Below are 25,678 nucleotides of genomic sequence, written 5' to 3' on the forward strand. Positions count from 1 at the left end.
TTGTAATAGACCAGCCACATTCCACCTACAAACCAGTGAGAAAGAGGATTCCAAAGGGTTCAATTTGTGGTCCCCTTCTTTTTATACTGTTTATAAATTTAGTTTAATGTAGCCTCTGAAAAATTGAGAAACACTCTATATAGGCAACATACTAATGTGTTTTTCCAATAACCCAGTGAAATCAACAGTAATTTTATTACAAATCTGTCATATGTGCACAGTTGGCTGTAAAATTTGGGGCTGAATGTGCATCTTAAAAAAAAACATAATAAAAATTATGCTGATTGGATTACAAAAAAAAAGCATCTTAAAAGATAAATTACTGGCTGCTTGTCTGGGGCGGCACAATTTTGGGAATGGTACAAACATTTACTTACCTTGGTCAGGCAAGACTCAGCCTTCAGTTTGTCCTTCCATATATAACAATCAGTAAATATCGCCATCTTTTTTCTGTATACTTGCTACAGAATTTCCACAGGATTAACTAAGGAGGCCAGAAAAGCACTAGTGATATCGGTTATGTTCCCCCATCCTGGAGCATTCATTACCTGTAACATCTGCCATGTCTACTAGATGCATAAATAAACTTCAGACAACACAAAGTAAGATCTGTAGGCTTCTCATTGGTACCTTAAAACAGCAGTACCATTGTAGCATCCAGATAAAGGCAAAATGGCTACAGCTAAGTGTTAGAGCAAAACTCTTAGAATGTGTGTATTGCTCTGTAAACTGATTCGTTTAACAGTATCATCCCATATAAGGACTGCTGACTTTAAAAATCAGTACCTATGTCACTCAGATCTATTCACACAAAGCCAGTAAAAACAGTACCTATCTAAGTCAGATATATTCATGCAGGAGCCAGTAGAAAAGTACAAATGTCCCTCATTCTATTCATACAGAAGCCAGTAAAAATGGTGCCTATGTCACTTGGATCTGTTCATACAGGAGCCAATAAAAAACAGTACCTATGTCACTCAGATCTATTTGTACAGGAGCCAGTAAAAAAAAAGAGTAACTATGTTTCTCCGACCTATCCATACAAGAGCCAGTAAAAAAACAGGACCTATGTCACTTGAATTTATTCATATAGGAGCCAGTAAAAAACAGTACCTATGTCACTCGGAGCTATTCATACAGGTGCCAGTAAAAAACAGTACCTGTCATTCAGATTTATTCATACAGACGACAGTAAAATAAAACAGTACATATGTCACTTGGATTTATTCATACAGGAGCCTTTGAAAAACAGTACCTATGTCACTTGTGCCAGTAATCAAAATAGTACCTGTGTTACTCAAATATATTCATACAGTAGCCAGTAAAAAACAGTACCTATATTACTTGGATCTATTTGTACAGAATCCAGTACCCTGTACATCCTTCAACTCTCATTACATTGTTCATCTGGAATCTTTTTTAATTCAGGGAATTCTGTGCAGTTCTCTTTCATGTAGTTTAAAACTGCCCTATCAGGTTTTATAAAAGAGGTAAAAAAAATGCTTGCAACACAAGTCATCTATAGCTACCCATGTTTTGTTATGCACCAGTATTTTCTCTCTACCTACTAATCTACTTGTCATTTTCAGATGGGATTTGTAGGTTGCTGTGGTCAGTGTGCCACTCGTTTTGTATTTTCTTAGCAATTTTATTTATTTATTTATTTATATTTTGTTTACTTGACAGGTGAAGTGTTTTAGTGACCCTTTTCAGTCACGACCCAGATATAATGTAGTACAATAAAAACAAGAAGGTACATTAATAAGTTGCAACTGAAAATACAAAAATAAAAGCAAACATCAGCAAAATTGCTCAAGGATTGGTACATATAAAATACAATGAGGAAATTATTGAATGTTGGGTACATTACATACAAGATGCAAAAGCAGTATAATAACACATATATGCACACTGATAATTATAATTTGTAGCAGATAAGTATAGTGTTTGTTATTATTTATTTACCCAATATCATGGGTACATTTCAAATCCTACACTATAAAATCCTTCAGTTTTTTTGTTTTTTATTTCTCAAATATTTGTATTGATTTTTTTAATTCATATTACATAATGTAAAATAGAAATAGTCATACATGTTAATTGTATCAACCATACAAAAGAAAAAAAAAACAGAACACATCAAACAAAAATGCAACAAAAACTACTTACAAGGGTGTCTAAGAAAACATAAGTACAGTTTTTCAGATCTGTTTCAGACTACATTACAGTCATTTTTTCAAGTATTTCTAAGATCCTTTAGACAAGTATTATAATAGGTGATTCTTTCAGTTCTTGTCTTGATAGTAGCTATTTCTGTTTAAGAAACATTGAGAGTGATGTTCTTGAATTCTTTAAATGTAGGAGAAATCTCGCTCTTCCAGTTTGTAGTAATAGTTTTACTAGCAATGGCTAATAAAATCCAAATAAATGAATATTTAGATTACATTTAGGTGTAGGGGCATTGAACAAAGTCAATGATTTGGTCAACGGAAAATTATCATTAAATATAGTTTGCAAAAAGTAATTCATTTTTTCCCAAAATGGTCTAAATAAGTTACATTTGTAAAACATGTGTTGCCAGTTAACTTTCACTTTTAGCTTGCATCTCCAACATCCTGTTTCTTGATTAAACATTAATTCCATTTTATGTGGTGTAATATAGATTCCATGAATATATTTCCAAGAAAATAATTTCCATTGTAGTGAAATAGAAGTTTGCATTGATGAACTTAAGATAGGTTTTTTATGATCCAACATAGGGGAATGATTATTTTATAATAATCCCAATAACTTTCTTTAAAATAAGGTTTTCTATTCTTAATTTATATATTTTAGAAAGGCACCCTTTTCCTTGAACTGTTTGATACTCATAATCAAAAATTCTATAAGTTCAGGAAAGTTTTGCCTGGTTAATGGGTACATTGAGTCAGTTTTATATAAAATGTATTGCCTTATTTCTTGTAGTAACATCTGTACTTCATTATCTAGATTAAATTTTTCAAGAGTTGTTTCATATGAAGAATCCTTCAAGAATCCATCAATTGATATCAAAAGATTAGTTTTTTCCTCTGAGAGTAGTCATTTTCTAATATTAAAAGTGTCAATATTATTCAGTGCATATGCAATTAGAAGTAGTAAAAAGACCAGTTCTTGATATCTGGATTTCTATTGAAAAAAAAATTTAAAGTGGATAAAGTATTGGCTATAAGATTAAAAGATATATGTTTATTTTTCTTGCCTAGGATATAGTTTCTAACCATCCAATATAGATTGTTAGGCAGAATTTTTGTGTATCATGACAACGATGAGAGATTTGACTGCCGCCAAATTTGTTCTTGAATTTGTTTCTACCTGGCTGAATATGAAAAGTTTAACCAGAATGTTAATGTTATGACAATAGATAATACAACATACATATCAATGTCTGGAAGATTAATACCCCCTGTTTACCAGTCTTTTAAATTATTATTTAATGCAGTTCTGGGTTTAACATTAATTTGTTGAATTGATATATATAAAGCTTAGGGGGTGGAAGTGAGATAGCATTAATATAATATAATATTTTGGGAAAATAATCATTTTAATTATAAGATATCTGTCGTCCACAGTAAAAAAGAATGTATTCCATCCCTCTATGAGATATTTCATTTTATAAGGGATGTTATTAAAGTTAACAGTTAACATTTCATTTATATCATTTATTAGTGATCCGTAAATAATTAATTTTATTATCTGGAGCTATACATTTAACAAACTTTTTGTTTATGTCTTTCTTATTGGAATTTATAAGTAATATATTGGTTTTATTTTCATTGAATTTACGTCAGGAAATTCTCTGAAAAGAATCTATAGTATCAAATAAAGTTTGTAATGAATTACTATGATTTTCAATGTCAGTGAAATATCATCAGCAAATAGTTGAACTTTTGAAACTAAAGAATCGGCGAAATGAATGCCTTTGATATTTGAATTCATCCTAATACAATTAGCAAATGGCTCAGTGACCAAAGCAAACAACAAAGGAGGCAAAGGGCATCCCTGTTTTATATCCTTAATTGTTTGTTCTTCTTTCGGCTTTTCCTTGTTTGGGGTTGCCACAGTGGAACTCCAGTCCTCTAATGATTGGCAGTTGATTTTTATGGTGCCGAGGTGCCAGGCCGATGCCCAACCTTCAACGAAGGCACGCCCATTCGTGCATGTCTTTCGAAGCCACTCGACCATGGGGAGGACGTGCAGAATCCACACAGAAAGTACTCCAGCCGAGAATCAAATGGGAGAACCTCTTGCTGTGAGGTGACAATGCTACTGCTGCACCACCGCGGCTCTTCTTAAATCTAGATGTGCATGACTCATTCTTTATATATAAGGTAAACATTTTTCATATAAGTGTTTTATTAATTGAGTAAACTCTTGTAAGAATCCATATTCATTCAATGCCAGCAACAGGTAATCCCACTGAACTGAATCAAAAGCACTATTTATATCTTAACTTACTAAAGTCATATTATCTTCTTTGAGATTAATGTAATTCATTTATGTAAGAATTCTTTTGATGTTATCATATGTTTTTCAATCATTTATGACTCCAGTTTGTTCTTCATCTATTAATAAAGGGATCAGTTGCTTATTTCTACTAGAATGTATAGCCATAAACATTTTGCAATCAATGTTTAAAAGAGATATTGGGATTTCCAAGATGGCTGCACATTGAGTAACAGCTTATTTTAGCTCTCCGAGTGTGAAAGCAGAAACTCAGCAGAAAAGGCAGACTTGTGTTTTATGGGTAAATTTTAGTAACTGGCTAGTGATTGCACTGCCCAGATACCAGGAATAAAGAAATACAGAAGACCTGGAAAAAAAATCATCTACAGAAAGTGAGGAAGAAACACTGACTGGAGAAAGTTCTGAAGCTGTTCAGCAAAAAGCAGTTCATCCTTTAGACATGACTTCCAATAATCTTCAGGAAGATAGATATATGACAGCTGCATACAGAATTGGTTAAAATGAAACACTGGTAGAGTATGTCAACACAAACAACAAAAGGCTGGAACAAAATAGAAGAGGCCTTAAACAGATATTCAGATGAGATGATAAAGCTCCAATAATCAGAGGTCGAAATGAAGAAAAGGCTGGTTGAATATGAGACTGCTCAGGAACAGATGTTTAAAAAAATAATAGAATTAGAGGACAGATCACATAGGGGAAACCTGAGATTCTCAGCTATACCAGAGAAGCTGGAAGGAACAGAGAGCATTAATTTTATGAAAGTACAGATAAGCAACTGGACTGGTATTCCACAGCAGGAGTTGTTAGTTGAAATGTTACATCATGTGTATGCTCCAAACTTGGCTATAAGAAAGCAACCTAGACCTTTAATAGTAAAGATGCAGTCCTACCAGCAGAAGTAGTTGATTCTGACAAAACTGTGGAAGGACAAAGTACTAAAAGTGGGAGACAGCAGAGTGTTTGTGGAGAATGATTACTAATTGTACACCAAACAGAAGAGGAGCAAATGTATTCCACTATTCAGGGAATGTGATGCGGGTGTGAGATTCAAACTGCTGTACCCAGCTGTCTTCAAGGTATTCTTCCCTGGAGGGGCAAATCATTTTTGATGAAGTACATGCTAAGAAGGAAATACAAAAGTTTGTCCAACAAAAAGTAAGCTTCTTGTTTTTCTGGTAATAAGGACCACAGAGGGACTGTATCTGGAAATACTGTACTTTTTCAGAATATGTTGGACTTGTGGGGGACTCTAAAGCATATGCCCTACTTCATGTCATTAATGTTCAGAAAAGTGCTTTGGGTAGAGGAAGAGGAGGGAGAAAGTTAACGAAGTATTTTTTCTTAAATAGTACTAGTTCGGTGGCATGTGTTTTTCTTTGCATGCTATAAGGCAAAGTTTTTTTCAGTTGTTTTAAGTGTAATGGGGATTGTGAACAGGTGCTGCTATTCTATTTTTCTTTTCTTTCTCCCTTCTTCTCTCTTTCATTGTGTTCAGTTTTAAGAAATGTAGGCACTGCAATGTAAAAAAAACCTGGTTGAAAAGCATAATAAAAGAAAGATTAATGTGCTTTTTCTCATTCTTGCATGGAGGCATGACTGGATTAAAGACCTTAGATTGATTTAGTAACCCATTTTAAGAGAGAGCGAGTACATGAAAAAGAACATTGAATATTATGAGGCTTTTTTCTAGCAAATACATGAATGCTTAGTAACAGTTCTGCTGCTGGGCTTCAAGTTTCCATGGAAACAATCTGATAAAGAGAATCTAACTACAGTCTGGTGGAGTGTGATTGGCTGAGGAAAAAAAAGAAAAGAGAAATTGGCTAGGAGATAATGTTCTCTTAAAGCATTCAGGGTTTTTCACAGAGTAAATAATCTCTGAAAACCTTTAGGGACTTTCACAAGGTAGTTAATGTTCTCTGAAAACAACCAGGAATTTTCACAGATGGGATAACTATAAAGATAAGACAAAACCAATAAGCTCTTAGTAGAAGCACAGGCTGCACCATGAGTCTTAGCATGGATGATCTTTCTTTTAGGTTCACTCAAGTCTGCGAGTGTAGTTTTCAGTTTAGGAGGGTAAAACTTCAATATTTGAAGGGGAACATAGTTTTGTGTGTTAGCATTGTTAATAGGTTTTACGGGGGTATTGGGGGTGTTTTTTTTTTTGAGGGCTTTCAGTAAAACAAAAAGTATTATAGCATGTGACATAGGCTGAAATGCATACAACAAGAAACAACTGTGTAAAAGTTTAACCTGCCAAACAGTGCATGCATGTAACACAAAAGCTGGAACTAGACATTTAACAAAAAGGTGTTATACATAAAAAAGTGGGAATAATAACTTTTTAATACAGTGATGCTTTCTTTAATGTTTTTAAAAGTAAATCACCTCCCGGATAAATGCAAACAAGAAACAGTAGTGAACTATATTAAAAAATGTAGAGTGCAAATAGTTATATTACAGGTGACACAATTAGAAAGAACTGAACATGTTAATTTGATAAAGAAAGGGTTTCAGGATGGTTATTCAGTGGAATACCTGGGACAAAGGAAAAGAGGAGTGCTTGTATTAATTGCAAGAGGAGTACCAATAGTGATAGAAGAAGATAAAAAAGATAATGGCAGATTTTTAGTAGGGGCTACTGGCAAAGGGGGAAGGTTACACTGGCAAATATTTACATTCCACCTAAAACTGCTATGATGGAGCTTAAGAAAATTATGGGAGAAATTATCAGTTTTCAGCAAGGAATATTACTTGTAGGTGGGTATGTGAATTTGACAGCAATGAAGATGTGTCTGGGGGCCCAGAAGATAAAATATAACAAAGGAGGGTGGATGTTTGAAGAAATGTATGAACATATTTGACATGGAAGGTGTGAATTCAGTAATATAAGTTCAAAGTAAATTTACATATTATTCCCCAAGATATAAAAATTGGGTTAGGCTAGACAGAATTTACATTTCACAGGAACATGTGCATTTAATTGAAGGTCTTGATACCTGCCCAATAACAATTTCAGATCATGCGTCAGTAGAAGCAAAAATAAAAACACAGGGTAATGAAATAAAAATGAGACACTGGAGCTTTTTCACCTATCTTTTTAAAAGAGAGGAATTTAAGGAATGGGTAGTGGAGATTATTCAAGAGCTGTTAGAGAAGATAGAAATGTTTGTGAAAATATAGCTAGGGACAGGGATAAAATAAGGTGTGGTTTAAAAATAGGGTGTAAATAAAAGAAAGGGAGCTATGATTAAGAAGTAATAAGAATTATTTAGAGGGACTGACAAATGTTAAAGTATTACAGAATAGGGGGAATCTCACAGAACAAGAGGATCAACTGTGGAATGCTAGGCAGAAAAATAAGGGATTACCTCGATAATATGCACATGCTTAGAAAAATTACTGTTAAACAACTGTTTTGATAACACTAGAGCACAAAAATTTTAGCATAACAACTCAAGTAACAGAAAGTAAAAAGGGCTGTCACCAAACTTAGGGGAAAGTGTAACACAGAAGATCCTGTAGAGGTATCAGAAATATTTCGGAAATTCTATGAGAACCTCTATAAGCAGAGAAATATGAAAATCAAGAAAAGATACAAGTGGAAATGTTTATGGAAAAATTAAATATGCCACGTTTAGAGGTAGATTGAGGCTCAGTTACTAACAGGATAGGAGGAGATTAGAAAAAAAATGTGATGTATAACGAATCTACTGAAAAGTCCCTAGGAATAGATGGTATTCTTGTGGAAGTTTGGAAGCTGGGAGGAAAAAACTGAAGATCTGGAAAGTTTTGTTTAACAGTATCATAGGAGAAGTACCGCCATCCTCGAAGAGAGCAGTGGTAGCTGCAGTAACTAAAGAAGGTAAGGATCCATTAGATCTAGCATGATACAGGCTCATTTCAATACTAAACCATGACTATAAAGTGTCTGTGTCTATAATAGCTAAAGGAATGGCAAAAGTAATGCCAAAACTGGTAGATATGGATCAATGTGATTTTGTGAAGGGGAAGCAAACATCTGACAACATTAACAGAGCAATGATGATCCAGAGCGAAGCAGAATGTAAGAAATCCCCATTGTTGTTGGTGGGTCTTGATACATAGAAAGCATTTAACAGAGTAAGCTGGGACTTTATGAGCAGGGCAATGGAAGCATTTGCATTTCCGGAAAAAAATTATAAGGTTGATTAGGAGAATATATGAGGGATCGGAGGTGAAAAGTAAAGTGGGTGGGATCCTGTCTGATAATTTCTGCTTGAGCAGATCAAGTAGGCAGGGGTGTCCTCTTTCCCCTTTATTGCATTACATTTAGAACCATTGGTAAAGAAAATAAGGGACTCAGAAATTCAAGGACATAATTGGTATGGTACTCAAGAAGGGTCTGTATCAAAATTCTAAAGAAGTAAAACACCGAACGTTAAAACATCGAACCCACAACATCGAATGGTAAAAATAGCGAAGATCCGGAACACGAAATCTTACCTAGGGCTTTGCTATTTCCTCCACTGTGGTGCGAGAGTTACAGACCTTAGGATTAGGGTGCGGGTTAAGGTAAGTGGATAGTTAGTAATGTATGTATGGTGTAGTGTAGGGTTGGGTTTTGTTAACTGTATGTGTGTGTATTAACTGCTTTGTGTATAGTTTCGTAGGGTATGTGTGCGATAGTTACGGACATTAGGGTTAGGGTGCGGGTTAAGGTAAGTGGATAGTAATGCATGTGTGGTTTACTGTGGGGTTGGGTTTTGTTAACTGTATATGTGTGGTTTATTTATTTTGGTGTGCTTGTGTTGCATGTATGTTTCTTGGAACAGCAAATTTTTTCCCTGGGAAAAAAATTGCTATTCTGAGCATTCAGTGTTTTCAATATTCAAAATTCCAAGTTCGAACATATGGTGTTCGACATTTTGGAATTTCGAATATATTATATAGACCTGTCAAGAACAGCTGGCCTTATTTGCAGATGATACTATTTTGTACCTGTTAAAACCAGAAAAAGACATTACAGTGTTGTGGAACATTTTGAGACAGTTTCAGATCTTTTCAGGATACAAAATACATGAAGCTAAAATAAAGGCAATAGCAGTGAATTATGTACCCACATATGAACTGGTTCAGGAATACCCATATTTATGGGGGCATGACAAAATGAAATATTTAGGAGTATGGATTAAAATGATTTTAGTGTGGTAGCTAAGGATATGTGGGAAGAGACTAAAATGATAATACGAAAACTGATTAAATGCAAGCTTTGTTATATGGATATGGATAGTAAGATGCAAGGAGTTAAAATGTTTTCAGGCCCTTTAGTCTTGTACACGGGTCAGGTATATTTTTATCAACCAGAGGAGAAGTTGCGGGTAGCAATTAATAACTGGCAGGAGGACTTTATCTGGGAGGAGTAGACCACAAAAGTCAAGTGGGATAAGACGATTCTTCCAGTAGAACAGGGCAGATTGGGATTACCCAGTTTGAAGGGGTATTTCAATGCTACACAGTTAAGACTCATAGCACAAGCAGAAAACTATAATTCAAAGTGGAAAGGGTTGATAATGAAACACAGGGAAAGCTGAAGAAATAAGGCAAGACCTGGATTTTGGATAAAGGCCTTTAGGGATAATAACAATAATCATGCAGAATATTATAGCCATAAAGTAGCAGAAAGTATTCTAAGAACTAAACGAACATGGGATTGAAGAAAGGAGATTCTACTGATAGGGATGACTGCAATTAGGGATACAGACAATAGGAAAGAGAGGGGCAGAATTTGTTGGAAAAAACTGGCAAAGGAACCAAGGTATTGGGAGCAAATAACTAGACAGGGAAAAGATGACAGAATGGGAAGATGCCAAGAATTTATTTGGACTGCAGGTTAGAGATTGCATTCCTTATCAGGGATTGATGTCAGAGTATAGGCAAAAAGATAGGGGGGGGGTCCTAAATGAAAGACAGCACTGGTAGAGTTTTGTAATAGAATCTAGAACAGAAGCTGCCATTAAAAAAGGAACAATTAGTAGAGCATATAAAATATTGCATGATAGCTATAAGAATCAATTAGATGAGGTTAGAAAGGATTGGGAAGCGAGAAAGGATAAGCAATTCACAAAGAAACAATTGGAGGATATATGTATGTCTCCCAAATATGCAACAAAATCTAGAAGATTTAGGATTTTTGCTTGGAAATGTTTACACAGACATTTTTATACCCCAGGTAGGCTTCAGAGAATTTTTCTTCAGGCAGACAGCAAATGTTGGAGGTGTTATGAGGAAGAAAGAGGTAATTGGGAACATATTTTCTGGGAGTGCAGTGAATTGGTGGACTTTAGGGATTCCCTGTGGGATGTAGTGTCGGTGGTGCTGGGTGGGCAGATTGGGCTGATGAGGGAGTCGATTTTTCTGAGCTATCACACAGAATCGGATTTGTGCAGGCATGGTAAGACCTAGCTGTGTTGAATAATGGTGGCTGCCAAAACAGCAATTACTAGAAAATGGAAATCAAAATCTAAACCAACTGTACTAGAAGTAGTGAATATAGTAACACAGATAAAACAGCTGGAATTGAGATCTTTAGAAAAGGGTAGGAAGAAATGGGAATTGTGGGAACACGGTATACAAGGGAGGAATGAGGTTTACAAGGCAGCAGGACTTAAATGAGCTATGTAATGTCTGACTTAAAAAGATTGGGTAGATAAGTGTTGTATAATGTTTGCAACTCCGGGTATGTCAGCGTAGTTTGTTTTCATTTGTATAAATGTATGATTGCCTATGTGTTAAGTGATGGTTTAGTAAAGATTTTTTTAAAGAAATAAAAAAGCAGGAATTTAATAATTTATATAATGTTGCTTAGGTTTTATGGCATATAGCAATATATGTGAAGTAAAATGTTTGCTCTATTAATTATAGTGTGATTACTTTTATATGAATGTAAATGTGCCTATGTCACAAGTGATAATTCAGTGAGGTGTTTGGAAAAAAATGTTTAAAATAGATATTGGTCTATATGAAGTGCATTTTTTTTGGATCCTTATCTAATTTTAAAATTGGGTGTGTTTAAGTGCATTTTCAAGAAGGAGAGGTGTTATTATTTAAAGTATATACTCTTAACAATAAATGTAAAGCTTCTCTAGGTAATAATTTACATTTCTGGTATAATATTGTCAGTTCCAGGAGCCTTGTTTAGTTTTAGCTTATTAATTTGTGATTTAATCTCTGTCATTGTAATTGATTTATCAGTTAACTTAATTTGTTCTTTTGTTGGTTTATTCTTGATTAATTTCTTAAAGGATCTTATGTTCTGTGGTTCAATTTCTGTATTGTAGGAATTAAAGTAAAATGAGTTTTAAAAGACTCTAAAATACCCTCTAAATGAGAAAGTCTTTTTTAGTACCAGGAGTATATACTTCTTTAATCTGATTAGATTTAATAATCTTATTTGTTGTGTATACTATTCGTCTTCGATTTATGGGATTTGTGGAATAAGAATTTAATTTAATCTTTTCTAAGTTAATCATAGTTTTATGATGCAGTACTTGTATTTTTTTTTGTTTATCTAATCAAGTTCTTTTTGCACATTGTTACTTCATTTTTGCATATCTAGTTTTAGATTATCCATTTTCATTTGGAGCTCTACTAGTTCCTTATTCCACTATTTTTTCTTATTTATGAACCAGGCTAAATCTTTGCCATATAAATATGACTTAGAATCTCACACAAATATTTCTGAAATATCATCAATGAGATTTATATTTGAAAAAGTTTGAATTTCCTTAGCATAAATATATAAATTTGTTTTATATGCCGGGATTCTAGTAATGTTTATAATTTTGGGATTCATTACCAAGTCAAATGTAATTGCATTATGGTCAGAGAAGGAGCATGCAACTACCTTGACTTTATCAAGTTTTGAAGAAATGTCTCTTGAATTATATACCCTGTCTGTTCTTGCTTGAGTGCCATGACGATGTAAGTAATGCGTGAAAAATAATGAATTGGAGTCAGCAAAATCATTTGCATCCTTAATATTAAACATGTTAATAAAGTTAAATAATGCCTTTGATGTGGCTTGTTTCCTACGTGTATTTTTTGCATTAATGTCACTATCTGAAAAATGCAATTAAAATCACCTGCAAGTATTATACTTCCCTTAGAATATTGCACAGTATCTTCAAACTGATGTTTGACAACCACTTTAACTCCCAAGCCAGGGATCCAGTACAAATTAATTAACATGTAAATCTTTCCATTTATATTCAAGGATACAAAACAAGACAGAATTATCATAGTATGTGTTTCTAATTTTTGGGATTTTAAATATTATAAGATTTAGAACCATTCTCAAAACTGTTAGTATTAATATAAAAACAATGATTAAATATTTAAAATGTGTTATCAAATAAAAGGTAAGTTTTTCAGAGTTTAAACACATTAACAACATAAGTATGCACTTATATAAAGAATTATACTAAAACTTTCATTAGGTATGATTAAGTAAACTTATATGGTACCAGATGCACAACAAAGAAAAAATATCTTGATCATATAGATGAATCAGTAAGGAGCTTATAGCAGGTATTCTTAATAATGTCATCATAATCTCTAAATGTAAAATATGTTATAGTTATAGAGAAAAAATATTAATTAAATAATAGTAGGATAAGTAATTCTCATGTTACAGTAAAAAAAATTGAAGGACATTTTCTACAAATGATAGCATAAAGCAAATCTTGTGCATAAACACCTAAGCAATATAATTTTGATCAAGCATAAAGTTGATAAGTAATAGTGAATCAAAAGACATTTCTGTCTTTCATTGTTTTTCAATATAAATACTATTTAGATATTATAACAGTACTAAGGTTAAAAACATGAGATATATTGTAAGTTGTTTCTTTTGGTATTAATTAAATTTTATACTAGTGAATCTCATTAAAGTGAATGGAAACTTATCATTAGTCATATTCTGACTATAAAATATATATTGGAGCTTATTTTGTTATATCTATGACAGCTTTTAAAATATTTGATCAAGAAAATATAAAGGCTTATAAGCAGACCTCTTAATGCATATTAAAGTAATGAGAGTAACTGCTTCATTCAACAAGCAATACAATTGGAATGAAATGTGCCCTTCTCGCTTTAAATAACAGGGAGAGAAAAAACAAGAAAAGTGTACAATAGCACATGTAAATCTTTTAATGTAGAATTCATAACTATCATTTAGAGAGACTAAAGATACCTGCCAAAGCTTAAACTATGTGGTTATCTCTTTAAAAAACAAGTAAACATTAATGTCTCATTTTGACCGTTAAGCTTAATGCTTACATCAATGTAGAGCCGTACTGTTAAGTACAAGGTGCTTGCACATGTGGAAGTGGATTTCTCTTTAAAAATAGTTTTTAAAATAAAGAAAACAGACAGGAACTGTAAAACAAATGTCCGCTTTAGCTCAGGATCTCATCGGGAAGCCAAGAAGGGAGTAAAGTAAGCTGACTGAGTGTTTAATAGAGTAGCACAAGCACAAGATGTGAAAAACTGCTTTTTCTCTAAGATAATGAGAGATTACTAACTTTAAATGTTGTTTCAAACATGGAGAAGAGTACAAACATCAAAAGGCAACACCTAAGTCGTTTTGTTAAAGTACTTCGCATTAGAAATACAAACAAAAACTAGGAAATGAACCAAGCCAAGGATTACTTGATTATAATTTATTGAATGTTTTTGTTTTGGGCAAGAAGAGACGTCTTCAGAATAAAAACTTCTTTACACAATCAACTTAAGTGCACACAACCTACATTCTGATTGGCCAGAAAATCAATGATGTCATCAAACAAGCCACTATTACACTTAAACAAAGCACAATTAAGAAAACCTTTTGGGGGGGGGGGACAATGACCCATAGTTCATAATTAATGAGAATCCTTAAGTGCTGCGTGATTTTCACCAATACAAATGAAAAGAAAAGAAGATGTGTAAGTATGCATATATAAAAAAACACATGTAAGTACAATTACCAAAAGTAAATGCTTAAAGGAACATTCCAAGTAGGTAAATATATACATGTATCTATACATTCCACGCATGTGAATATATGTGTGTGACCTTCCAGATGTAGTCGTCTGTTTTTTCTCTCTTGCATAATAAAGGCTATAACAGCCTTGATTTTACATAGCAAAAGCAGCCTTTAATTTAAGAATGCTGAAGAGAAGGGGGGTCTGTAGAAGATCTCCTTGAATTGAAAGAATTGCAATGGCAACTTAGAACTAATGCCACTACCTTCCCGGGCTTGAATGACTCACTATCTATAAGCAGCATTCTTAAATTAAAGGCTGTAAGAGAGAAAAAAACAATGATTACATCTGGAAGGTCACACGCATATGTTCACATGCCTGGAATGTATAGATACATGTTTATGTTTACCCATTTGGAATGTTCCTTAAGCATTTTCTTTTGGTAATTGTGCTTACATATGTTTTTTAATATATGCATACTTGCACATCCTTTTTTCTTTTCATTTGTATTGGTGAAAATCATGCAGCACTTAAGGATTCTCATTATTCAATTATGAACTATGGGTCATTGTTTATATATATATATATATATATATATATATATATATATATGTATGTATATATATATATTTCCAATAGTTTTCTTAATTGTGCTTTAAGTGTAATAGGGGCTTGTTTGATGACATCATTGATTTTTTTGCCAATGAGAATATAGGTTGTGTGTACTTAAGTTGGTTGTGTAAAGACGTTTTTATTCTGATGAAGTCTCTTTTTACCTGAGACAAAAGCGCTCAATAAATTATAATCAAGTCGTCCTTGGCTTGGTTCATTCCTAGTTTTTGTTTTTATTGGTCTAAAGCAGCATTACAAATACTGTATAAATCTAAAGCAGAAAATAAAAATAAAAATGAGATGTTTCTTTGAAGACTAAGTGTAAAGACATAGCAGTCATTCAAGTACAGGCAATCAATCTTTCTTGGATGCCTTATTCAATGTATATGTTTTGTAAATATTCAAACTAATTGTAATTTGATGAGCCTGGCATAAAATACTATTAGTATTATAAGTTTTATGTGAAAAATATTCATATAGTTATAAGAAAATCATCAGTGCCAAACAGCTCTATAGAGAGACAGGAAAACATTGTTTATATATGCCACTACTTATTGTTTTTACTAGAATATTTTGGAAGCAAAATACATTTAAAACAAATGATAAAGGCTAAATGTAATATTGTAAGTAGTGACTTGAAGGGACAAGTAGAAAACAAAATAATATATTTATACCTTAATTTATACTTTGAGCATAAGATCCTTTTGTTTGAGTGAGTTCAAAGAGTCATAGCTATGTTATGTTATTCTATGTTGAAACAAGTACAAAAAGAGAAAAAAATTAAATAATGTGAAAGAAGAAAGAGGAAATTTAAATGATTTATTTGTCCTTCAGTTTCTTCTTTTTCTTTGTGTCAACTACTTTTGAGTAATTTTTCTCAGCCTGTCCCTTTAATGAACCCGACCACCAGTCCATACCTTCTGCTTGTTCTAAAATGTTGCTTATGTTAAAAAAGACATAGCTGAGTCTAAAGTATCAAATGTTTTGGTTCCATCGGAAAGAAATAAAGACTTTAAGTCTAGCTGGGAATAACAAATGTGTTTTGATTTGCTTCTTTTTGAACTCCTTTATTAAAGGGATATATTTTTTCTTTTTGAAATTACTGTTGAGGAGTAATTATTGTCAAATCTTATTATGTTGTCATTAAATGTGACTGGAGAGTTTGACCAAGCAGACTTCAAAACTAGATCTTTATAATGGAAGAATAAAATCTTACTATTATAGATCTCTGTTTGTTGTTTAGTTTGCCAGATGACAAGGGAGCAGTGAAAGACCTGTGTGCTCTTTCAGTTCTAAAAGAAAGAGATTCTGGTAATTTCAAGATAACAGGAATCCAGGATCTGAGGAAATTATCCAGGATGTGAGGATATTACCTATGTTATCCCCTTCAGTTTTTTCAGGTAGACCATAAATGCGCAGATGCTTTCTACGAGATCTATTTTCAAGATCACTTATTTTGTGTAATAAGGAATTGTTTTGTTTTAGTAAATATTCCACATGATGTTCTTCAGACACTCTGCCTTCAATATCATTTAATAATTCTTCCATGCTAGCAATTTGAGTTTCCCAGTGTAAAACAATCTCCTGCAGCTGTTCCATCTGGTTTTTACATTCATCTTTGAAAGTATCAAGCTTAGAATCCATTTTGTCAATCTTTATGGATAAATCATGTATGCTGTTGAATAAGGATTGTAGCTTTTTTTTAAAAGACAAATCCTGTGATTTGATTTTAGAATAACTCATATTGAAGAACTGTCAGAGTCCTTACTGCTAGTAATTGACAGGAATTTCATAAAATAAAAGTTCAAAAATGAGATACAAACTTCAAGGCTTTTTAATAGATGAAGAAGTCCACAAATGATATGTCCAGTACCTCAAATACTTGAAAATTCCTGTCAGAAATATAATTTAGATAGGAGAGCTAAGAAAGAATGCTGTTAGCTTGGTACCTTCTTGTCTATGACCCCACCCTTCAATTTTTTTTTCTGAAGGCAACCAAGATGTCATTATTTTTCACATCTGAGGCAGGTGGTTTCTGCAGTAGTGTACAAGGAAAGTAATCATAATACCATATTGCCTCCTTTTCTTATCATTGTTACTTTGTATTATCTGCTGCCATTATTTGTATTGCAACTAGATCATAACTGAACAAGGCCCTGTTGGCCAGCTCACTTACCTGTAAAATAAAAATAAATAAATAAGCATCTTTTCATGTGCTTTACCAATACTGATACACCTGAACTGAAGGTTTTATGCTCTTGCTGTGTGGTTGTGACCTGAGGTTGGACAACTGTTGTTGAGATGAAACTTGGTATAAACTTGACATGTCTTGTGAGGGGTTATGAAAGACTGAGGAATGCTGAAGTATGTAGCATTTCATGTTCAGCTCAAAGGCATACAAGGATACCTTCTTAAGGGTGGCTAACCAGGGCTACAGTAAGAAAGTTGTGCTAGAGTTCAGTAAGTAACGAAGATGCTTGCTACTCTTTCCAGTGACCTGCCGATAAATACAGTGGGTGACAGAACAGAGAGAAAAGTTAATGGAACACTAAGAGTGCATATGGATAAGAGTGCATATGGAGGGGTAGCTGTAGACCATAAATCTTTATAAGACATTATAAGGCCTTCTTTATAGGTCTGTGCTCATTTTTAGAAAAAAAGGCTGATAGTAATATGGTAATGGATCTGTGACACTTACCATTTGTATAGGTCAGTGGCTCAACAGGTAACATACTCGCCTTTGGTGCTATAAGAATAGTAGGCTGTGGGTTATATTTCCACCCCAGATGATTTAATTAATTTTCATTTGCTAACACTGCAGAGATCCATTAGGGAGCACAGCATTTGTGAGTGTTGATGTCTGTCAGATGAGATGTTAAACCAAAGAGTTGTATCCTGAGATTGTGGTAGCTCTGTTGAATGTAGAAAAGTCTACAGCACTTATCAGAAAGAGGAAATGAATTTCCCAGGTTTCCAGAGCACTTATCAGAAAGAGGAGATGAATTTACCAGGTTTCCAGAGCACTTATCAGAAAGAGGAGATGAATTTCCCCGGTGTCCTGGCGAAATTTCCCCTAGTCAGTATAAATAGCATCTCAATGAAGATAGACCACAAGCTTATTGAGACTAATCCAGTCAACCAAGGATAAATAATTAAAAAAAATAAAAATAAATAGACATAGTTATGGATTACATGTATGTGTGTCTGTATGTATATGTCTCTATATGTCTCTCTCTATATATATATATATATATATATATATATATAGAGAGAGAGAGAGAGAGCTATAGATATATTTATATGTACATACAGCAGAGGGATGTGGACAGAGAACAGATTTAACAGACTGTCATATACTTGCTACACATAAATAATGCTCAGGTATCATCAAATAAAAAAACCTCAGAAAAGTGAACAAAAGTGATTTTAAGAAACTGAAATTTAATATGTATAATTAAATAATTAATCTATTCACAAAACTGAAGCTACCAAGAGGCATTTATCAGACCATGTGCATAGTAATATGCAAAGATAATAGTCTGCCTTAATACATGGCAGCTGTTTAAATGTTTTGTCTTCCAGAACATAAATTAATATAGAATACCACATCTCAGCTTGATCACACCTGGTTTAGAGCTAGTAACCAAGATGGCAAAGAACATTTTTTTACATTACAGTTTCTCTCTCTAGTGTAGTTAACTTTGCTTCAGAATTATGTTTTTACCCTGTAGTGTTACCTGTATGTGGTTTAGTGGCCAGGAACCCTTGTTCAGTTTCATCATTTCTAGTTTTATTCTGACACAGATGATGGAGATCCTCTGTTCATATTTTATGTTGATGCAGAATATCTTCAGAGGGCTGGCCTTAGGTGAGATGGTGCTCTAGGTGAAAGCCTACATAATGCCCACCACACTATCCACTATCCACTCCTCCCTCCACATACATCCCACAATAACTCTAAATCATCTGAATCGACTTTTTATGCCCTTTCTCACATTTTATCTTATTCTTTAGCTGTTTTCTGAATCCTTTCAACGCATCCTAATTGGAAAAGACTGTCTCGTAATAACTGTGGAATAATTAAATTAAGCTGGGAGGCCTGGGGGCCTAAAAACCATGGGGGTTATAGACACTTTGTGATCCATTTTAAAGCTGTTTTCCAACCTTTTGATACAGTGATGACCTGAATAAAAAATGAGCAAGGAATGCAATCCAGTCTTATTTTTTTCCTTAAAAAGGAAGAAATAAGCTGTGTCTAACAAAACTGGAGTTCACCATCTGAGAAGTCAAATGCTAGAGAGCATACATAAAAATCACATCTGGAAATAGTGTCCAACCCTCTCCCACCCAAAGAAAAGTCACCTTTTGTGTATCCCTCTGATATTAGATTGGGTTGAAGGCACAAAGGGCTGCAGTCATAATTTCATGTAGCTGCTAGCATGCCTCTTCACCCACTGAACCAAAAGACAGGCACCATCTGTGTATCACAGTGAAGTCAGACTGGGACAAACCTGAAACAACATATTGAACACTGTAACACAGTTTGACATGTTGCAGTCAGGTGTATATACCAGCATGCCGTTTTAACCCTTTCCTCATCGTGTGTGTGTGTGTGTGTGTGTGTGTGTGTGTGTGTGTGTGTGTGTGTATATATATATATGTATATACACACACACACACACACACACACATATATGTATGTGTGTGTGTGTGTGTTTGTGTGTATGTGTCTCTCTCTCTCTCTCTCTCTATATATATATATATATATATATATATATATATATACACACGCACACACACACACACACACACACACACACACACACACACACACACACACACACACACACACACACACACTCACACACACACACAGTGCAAAATTGTCATGAAAGTGAAACAAAATAAGAGTTAGTGTAACATACTCCAATGTTTTGCTCCTAAACAATATGCTGTCCCAAGGAGAGCTATAGTGACCGTATCTGCACACTTCTGAGGTTTGTCGGAAAGTTAAAGAAATGACCACACTATCCACAGCTCTAACATAAGTTATAGCTAGATTTTGTGCACACCTCTGAGGATTGAAGTTGTAATGAGTGCACCATCTCTAGCCTCCTGCCCTCCAAACTACAGTGACCTTATGGGCACATATCTAAGCAGGAATAGTTTTAAACTAGATGAGATGCAGGACAGACGCCACTACTTATCCTGTGTCAAAATCCACTTACACAGCCTGGGATGTGGGGTTGGCAAGTTCCCCAGAAGCACTGAGGCTTTGGCTGTTCTGTAATGCATTTTATGCCTTATTTTTGAAAAGATAATGATGTACTGGTTTTTGTTGGTATCTAGAAGAGTTATGTATATGCCTGGAAGTATTCTTGTGTGTTCACAGGTAAAACACTTCTTTATATACACCAACACCGAAATCCATATCTGTCACAAGCCATACTCATTTTTCACAATAACAAACATATAGTGACGTAGGCCAGGTCTGTCACAGATTGCACAAACACACATGCATACACACTGCAGGCTTATTTACAGACAAATTGGTGGGATAGCAGCTCACTGATGTCATATGCTTGGGGTGCTGGAGGAAACCAGAGCACATGAATAAACCTAAGCAGATAGAGAGAGGGCATGCAGGCTTGACATACAGGAAGCCACAGCCAAGAACATAACCAGAGCTATGAGTTGTGAGACAGCAATGCTATTTCACTGCACTGTTATACCAATGATCAGTTATGAAAGATAACCACTTATATGCAGTGTTGATGCCTGAAGTGGAAAGTGAGAGAAATTATGGACAACTTGTCACCCTTAAATATAGGACATCTCCCAACTCCACACATACACAGCGTCATAAGCCTTAGAAATACCACATTTACACTAATTTTAGCAAATACATTGTTTGGCATTACTCCTGCCGTGGCAGATCAGAGACCACTGTTTAACAGTGATCAGACAACAGCCATCTGCTGATGACCTCTGTACCCATCAGTTGCAGTCATGTTACTGTATATATCGCTGGCAACAAACTATGGTAATAAATTGCAGTCACGATAATAAAACATTACATTTTTCTTCACAGAAATGCACACTAGTCTTAAAAAGCTAGATCAGCGACAGTTTAAACCAAGCAAATGACAAGAGAATCAGCTACTTTTATCAACAGACAGCTTTCATCCCTGACGTAGCAGTTATAGCCACTTCAGATATCTGATTTTGATAAAAGGATGGATATGTAATACATTTCATGTTTGTTCCACATGCACAGTAACCACACATTAAAGTATTCCAAATCCCTTCACTCAAATCACATCAGTCCTGCAAAGCCACAGTAATGAACAGCAATTACTCATTTTTTTTCACATAAAGCCCTAGCCATTAGAGCTAATTTGTCTGTTTACATCTCAAATGTCTGACTGCTATAAAAATGCTGTCTCAGCTTCTTAGTGAAAAAAAATCAGGGACAGAGCCAAAAATGTTGGGGCAACTAAGGCTCAAAATAAGGGACAGATTTTTAATACTGTTCTTACATACTTGGGAGTTGTAGATAACAGACTTTTATAGCACTCATTATTTGAAGGGTATGACATCAATAGCACACATGTCTGTCATTTGTTATTGACTGCAGCTTTCTAACATTGACAAAAACACAAATTGTATGATGAACAAACAAAAAAAAAATTGAGACAAACTCAGAGACATTCATAGCTTTCAGTTTACTTAATTGTTTAAGAACCAGATATAAAGGGAAACAATGGAAGGGGAAAAAGCTCCAAATTCAGTGACAATTTTAAGTATTACTCTAATGCAGTTAAAGGTTAACATATCAGGTTTCTACCAACATGTAACTTCTGAACAATAAGAAGTACAGTAGTCTGATATGTGGCATTTTTGACTGAGTGTGAGTCACTTAAAAGTTAATAGACGATGCATTGCATCAACATTCATTTTTGAACAATAAGAAGTACAAAACTCTAATGTCTGGCCATTACTGACGGACTGTAATCCTTAGTGCATTACAAGAAAATTCAAGGATTTTCACGAGGAACAGGGCAAAAAATATCAAGTAATATCAGGAATATTCTGCAAAATCCAAGACAGTTGAGTAGACTTCTTTGAAATTAGAGATGGCCCATTTGTAGTGGACATATTTTGCAGCGCAGAGTACCTGCCTGGCATTGAGTTGCCTATCAATATTGAAAAAAATACCTCTTGCTGTCACTGACTGCTGCTGCTATTGTCCACAGGGTGTACCCACTTCTCATAACCATTTAAACCATTTAATATGTGCAGGCTTTGTACTCCTTGACATAATTGTAAGGAGTAGGAAGTCAACACTTCCCAAAACGAATTCAGATAGGGGCATCTTTCAGCTGATTTAAGTATGTATTTATCTGTGTAATTTTTAAAGCAAGAAAAAATAAACAAAATAAATATAGGGTGGAAAGCTGGCTCTAGACAGCTGCTACCTTAGGCAGCTACCTAGTTTGCATAGTATGGCTTTCATACAATTGCATGTGACTTATGGGAGATAATACATTAGTGTTCACCATTTGTTACCGCTTACAGTTTTACATCTTAATAATATGCTTTGCTGAATGTGTTAAAGCACACATTGAAGTTAGTTAATCCTGGAATCTTTAGCTGAAGACAGAGATGAATTAAATGGCAATACTACATAAAATTATTTATTTATTTATTTATTTACATTTGTTGACTGGGAGTGTCCGACTGGACGTAGGTCCATTTTCAGCAGAGGCCCGGGGAAAAAAGCTCCACAGTTAAAATAGACAGTAGTTACATCGGATTACATAGCGATTAACAATTTAACATAGCAATTACTTACAACATGTTTACAGATGAAGAACATAGTACATCAGTAGACAACTAGAATCTTTGTCTGTGAAGTACATTACAGACATTAACAAATGTTACAATAAGAAGTTCCTGCTGTATAATAAGTACTAGGCTTATGAGCATCTGAGGTTACTATAATCAAGGTAGTTAGTGGAATGGAAAGAAAGGTAGTGGTTGGATGGGGTGGGTGATATTACAGTGGGAGTTGCAAGGGCATAGCCAGCATGTTTTTAGGTGCGCTTTTAGTAAAGTTTTGAAGTGGATGCATGATGGTACGGAGGTAATTGTGGGTGGGAAGGAGTTCCATAATTTGGCTATGGTGCAAGAGAATAGTGCTTCACCAGCAGAGTTATTGGCTTTAGTGGCTGCAAGTGATTTTTGTTGCTGGATCTTAGTGGTCTGGTGGTGCAATAGGGTTGGAGTAGATTCTCGGGGGATGGGACATTTAGTGGATGGTTTACTAGTTTGTATGTGAGTGAGAGTTGATACCATTGAAGGAGGTGATGGAGTTCAAGCCAGCCCAGTTCAGCAAGTGAGAGACAGTGGTGACTATGGTAGGATGCCCCTGTGGCGAATTTGTCAGTTTTGTTGTAGCAAGTCTCTAGCTTGTTTAGATCGCATTGCCTTAGGTTGGTTTATATTGGAGAGGCATAAAGTAGGGTGGAGATAAGGTGGGAATTTGCTATTGAAATCTTTGCTGCTTTGGTGAGAAGTTGCTTAGTTCTGTATAATGCTCCTAGTTTTTTGTGGACTTTTTTATGGTCATGGATATGTGAATGTCAAATTTTAGTTTATTGTCTTATTTCCACTCCTAGCAATTTGGTGTGTTCAGTTGGGTATATAGTGGTGTCGTTTTTTGTTGTGATGTTAAAGTGAGAGTTGTTTTGAGTATGTTTGGTGGGTTGGAAGATGAGTAATTTAGTTTTGTTTGGGTTGAGTATTAATTGGGCATCGGATAACCAAGTTTCAACAGAGGAAATGGCTTCCTGTGTGACTTTTTGGAGTTTGGGTAGGGACTGGGCTGAGCAGATGATGGTTGAGTCGTCTACGTATTGTATGAGTGTGCCATGTTTGGTGGCAGAGGCTAGATTATTGGTATAAACAGAGAAGAGTAGGGGTCCAAGGATGGATCCTTGGGGAACCCCTATGGAGACAGGTAGTTGGGGAGATATGTCATTCTGCCATACAACGGATTGTTGGCGGTCAGACAGGTAACTCTGAAACCAGTTGGTGACTGATTGAGAGAAGGATAGGTTATTGAGGACAGAGATAAGTTGTTTGTGTGGGACCATGTCAAATGCTTTAGATAGGTCTAGGAAAGTAGCAGAGGAGAGATAACCATTGTTTTTATGCTGAAGGATAGTATACATGGTAAACACAATTATTTTGGGGTAGTAGCCAGTCAAGCATAACTTTTATCCATATAACTATAGAAAGTTAAGAATAGTATGGAATACTAAAAGTAGTTTTCATATGATGTATTATCTTTATGTAGTGACAACACAAAGATAAATGAGCAGAGCTTTTAGATTTCCTGGCAGGTTATACTTAGGCAAGAGTGTGGGGAGGCTTTTGAAAGTAACTAGGAGCTGCAACTTTAAATGTTTAACAAAACCTACTTTATATGGAAGAAGACTTAAAATACCATGAACGAGGTTTTATGAGTTTACTGTCAGCACACATCAGAGTAGTTCAGTGGAAAAGAAACATGGTAGTATTTCCAGAAACAAGTTAAGAAGCCAGTGACTTACAGCACTGTCACTGTAACTGAATGCAGAAACAAACCACCTGTTTTATTACAAAAGAATGTGTCATGTTATGGAGGGACAAACTGCATTGTAGGAGTAGGATGAACAGACTGATAAAATCATGTCAGTATGGTAGTCTCCATCATGGTCATTTTGAGATATAACATAATTAAAATATAATATAAAAGAGTGATGTTTGATTAAAGAGTATAGCATACTGAATGCCAATATATAGTAAAAAACAAATGTTTTCAGTTGCTCTGTGGAGGTTTCCTTTAATTGATTAATGTTTGTACAGCCATTGAAATCACTTATGGTACAAAACAGTGAGATCATTTCAAGGATAATGACAGAATGATTGCTCCAGTGTTAAAGAAAGAGTGTACATTTTTTAAGAAAGTATTTGTATTCATGAAGTATTGTCTCAAGAGAGCTGGTCAAAGGTAAAACAGGAATCATTCAAATGCAGAGAATGCACTGAAAACATTCGGTGAGTGAGAAATGAAAGTGCAGTGCTTTATATACAAAGTAATTTGCCTGTGATTTCATGATGGGCCACACAAGACTCTTAATGCAGGTGGCTTATGTGCCATCTGTTCTATATTCTTTGAGTGAAGGCTTTAGTGAGATAGTATCACTAGGAAGACATTGGTAAGTAAACCTGTTACACCAGATGCCTTAGTCATAAGTCTTTACACAACAGTGGAGGTAATTGCAGGACAAAATAAATTTTTCTTTTGTACACAGATCCAGCAGTACAGAAGTTGGCTGTCATGCTAGCTGACTATGGATTCGATCTTCGCAAACTGAACGATCAACAGTTGGCCAGTCTTTCCATCTTGCTTCAGTTGTTGCAGCCAGAAAATGAGAGGGATGCAGGTAAATCAACAGAAATGCCAGGTTATTTTGCATGTAAGTGTCACAGTAAAAAAATGG

At 34.7% G+C, this 25,678-nt stretch overlaps 1 protein-coding gene across 2 annotated transcripts in view; it reads left to right on the forward strand.

The window, feature by feature from the left end:
• The window catches only part of PTPRN (protein tyrosine phosphatase receptor type N), a 2,492,130-nt gene that overhangs the window by 1,021,879 nt on the left and 1,444,573 nt on the right, over positions 1-25,678 (forward strand). For both annotated transcript variants that reach the window (XM_044075862.1, XM_044075864.1), the window contains exon 7: positions 25,490-25,621. In XM_044075862.1, the coding sequence (XP_043931797.1) occupies positions 25,490-25,621 (132 nt within the window). The remainder of the gene's footprint in view (positions 1-25,489; positions 25,622-25,678) is intronic.

Source organism: Protopterus annectens, chromosome 6.part1 (assembly GCF_019279795.1).
Source record: "Protopterus annectens isolate FY-2018-M chromosome 6.part1, PAN1.0, whole genome shotgun sequence".
Classification (NCBI taxonomy): domain Eukaryota; kingdom Metazoa; phylum Chordata; order Ceratodontiformes; family Protopteridae; genus Protopterus; species Protopterus annectens.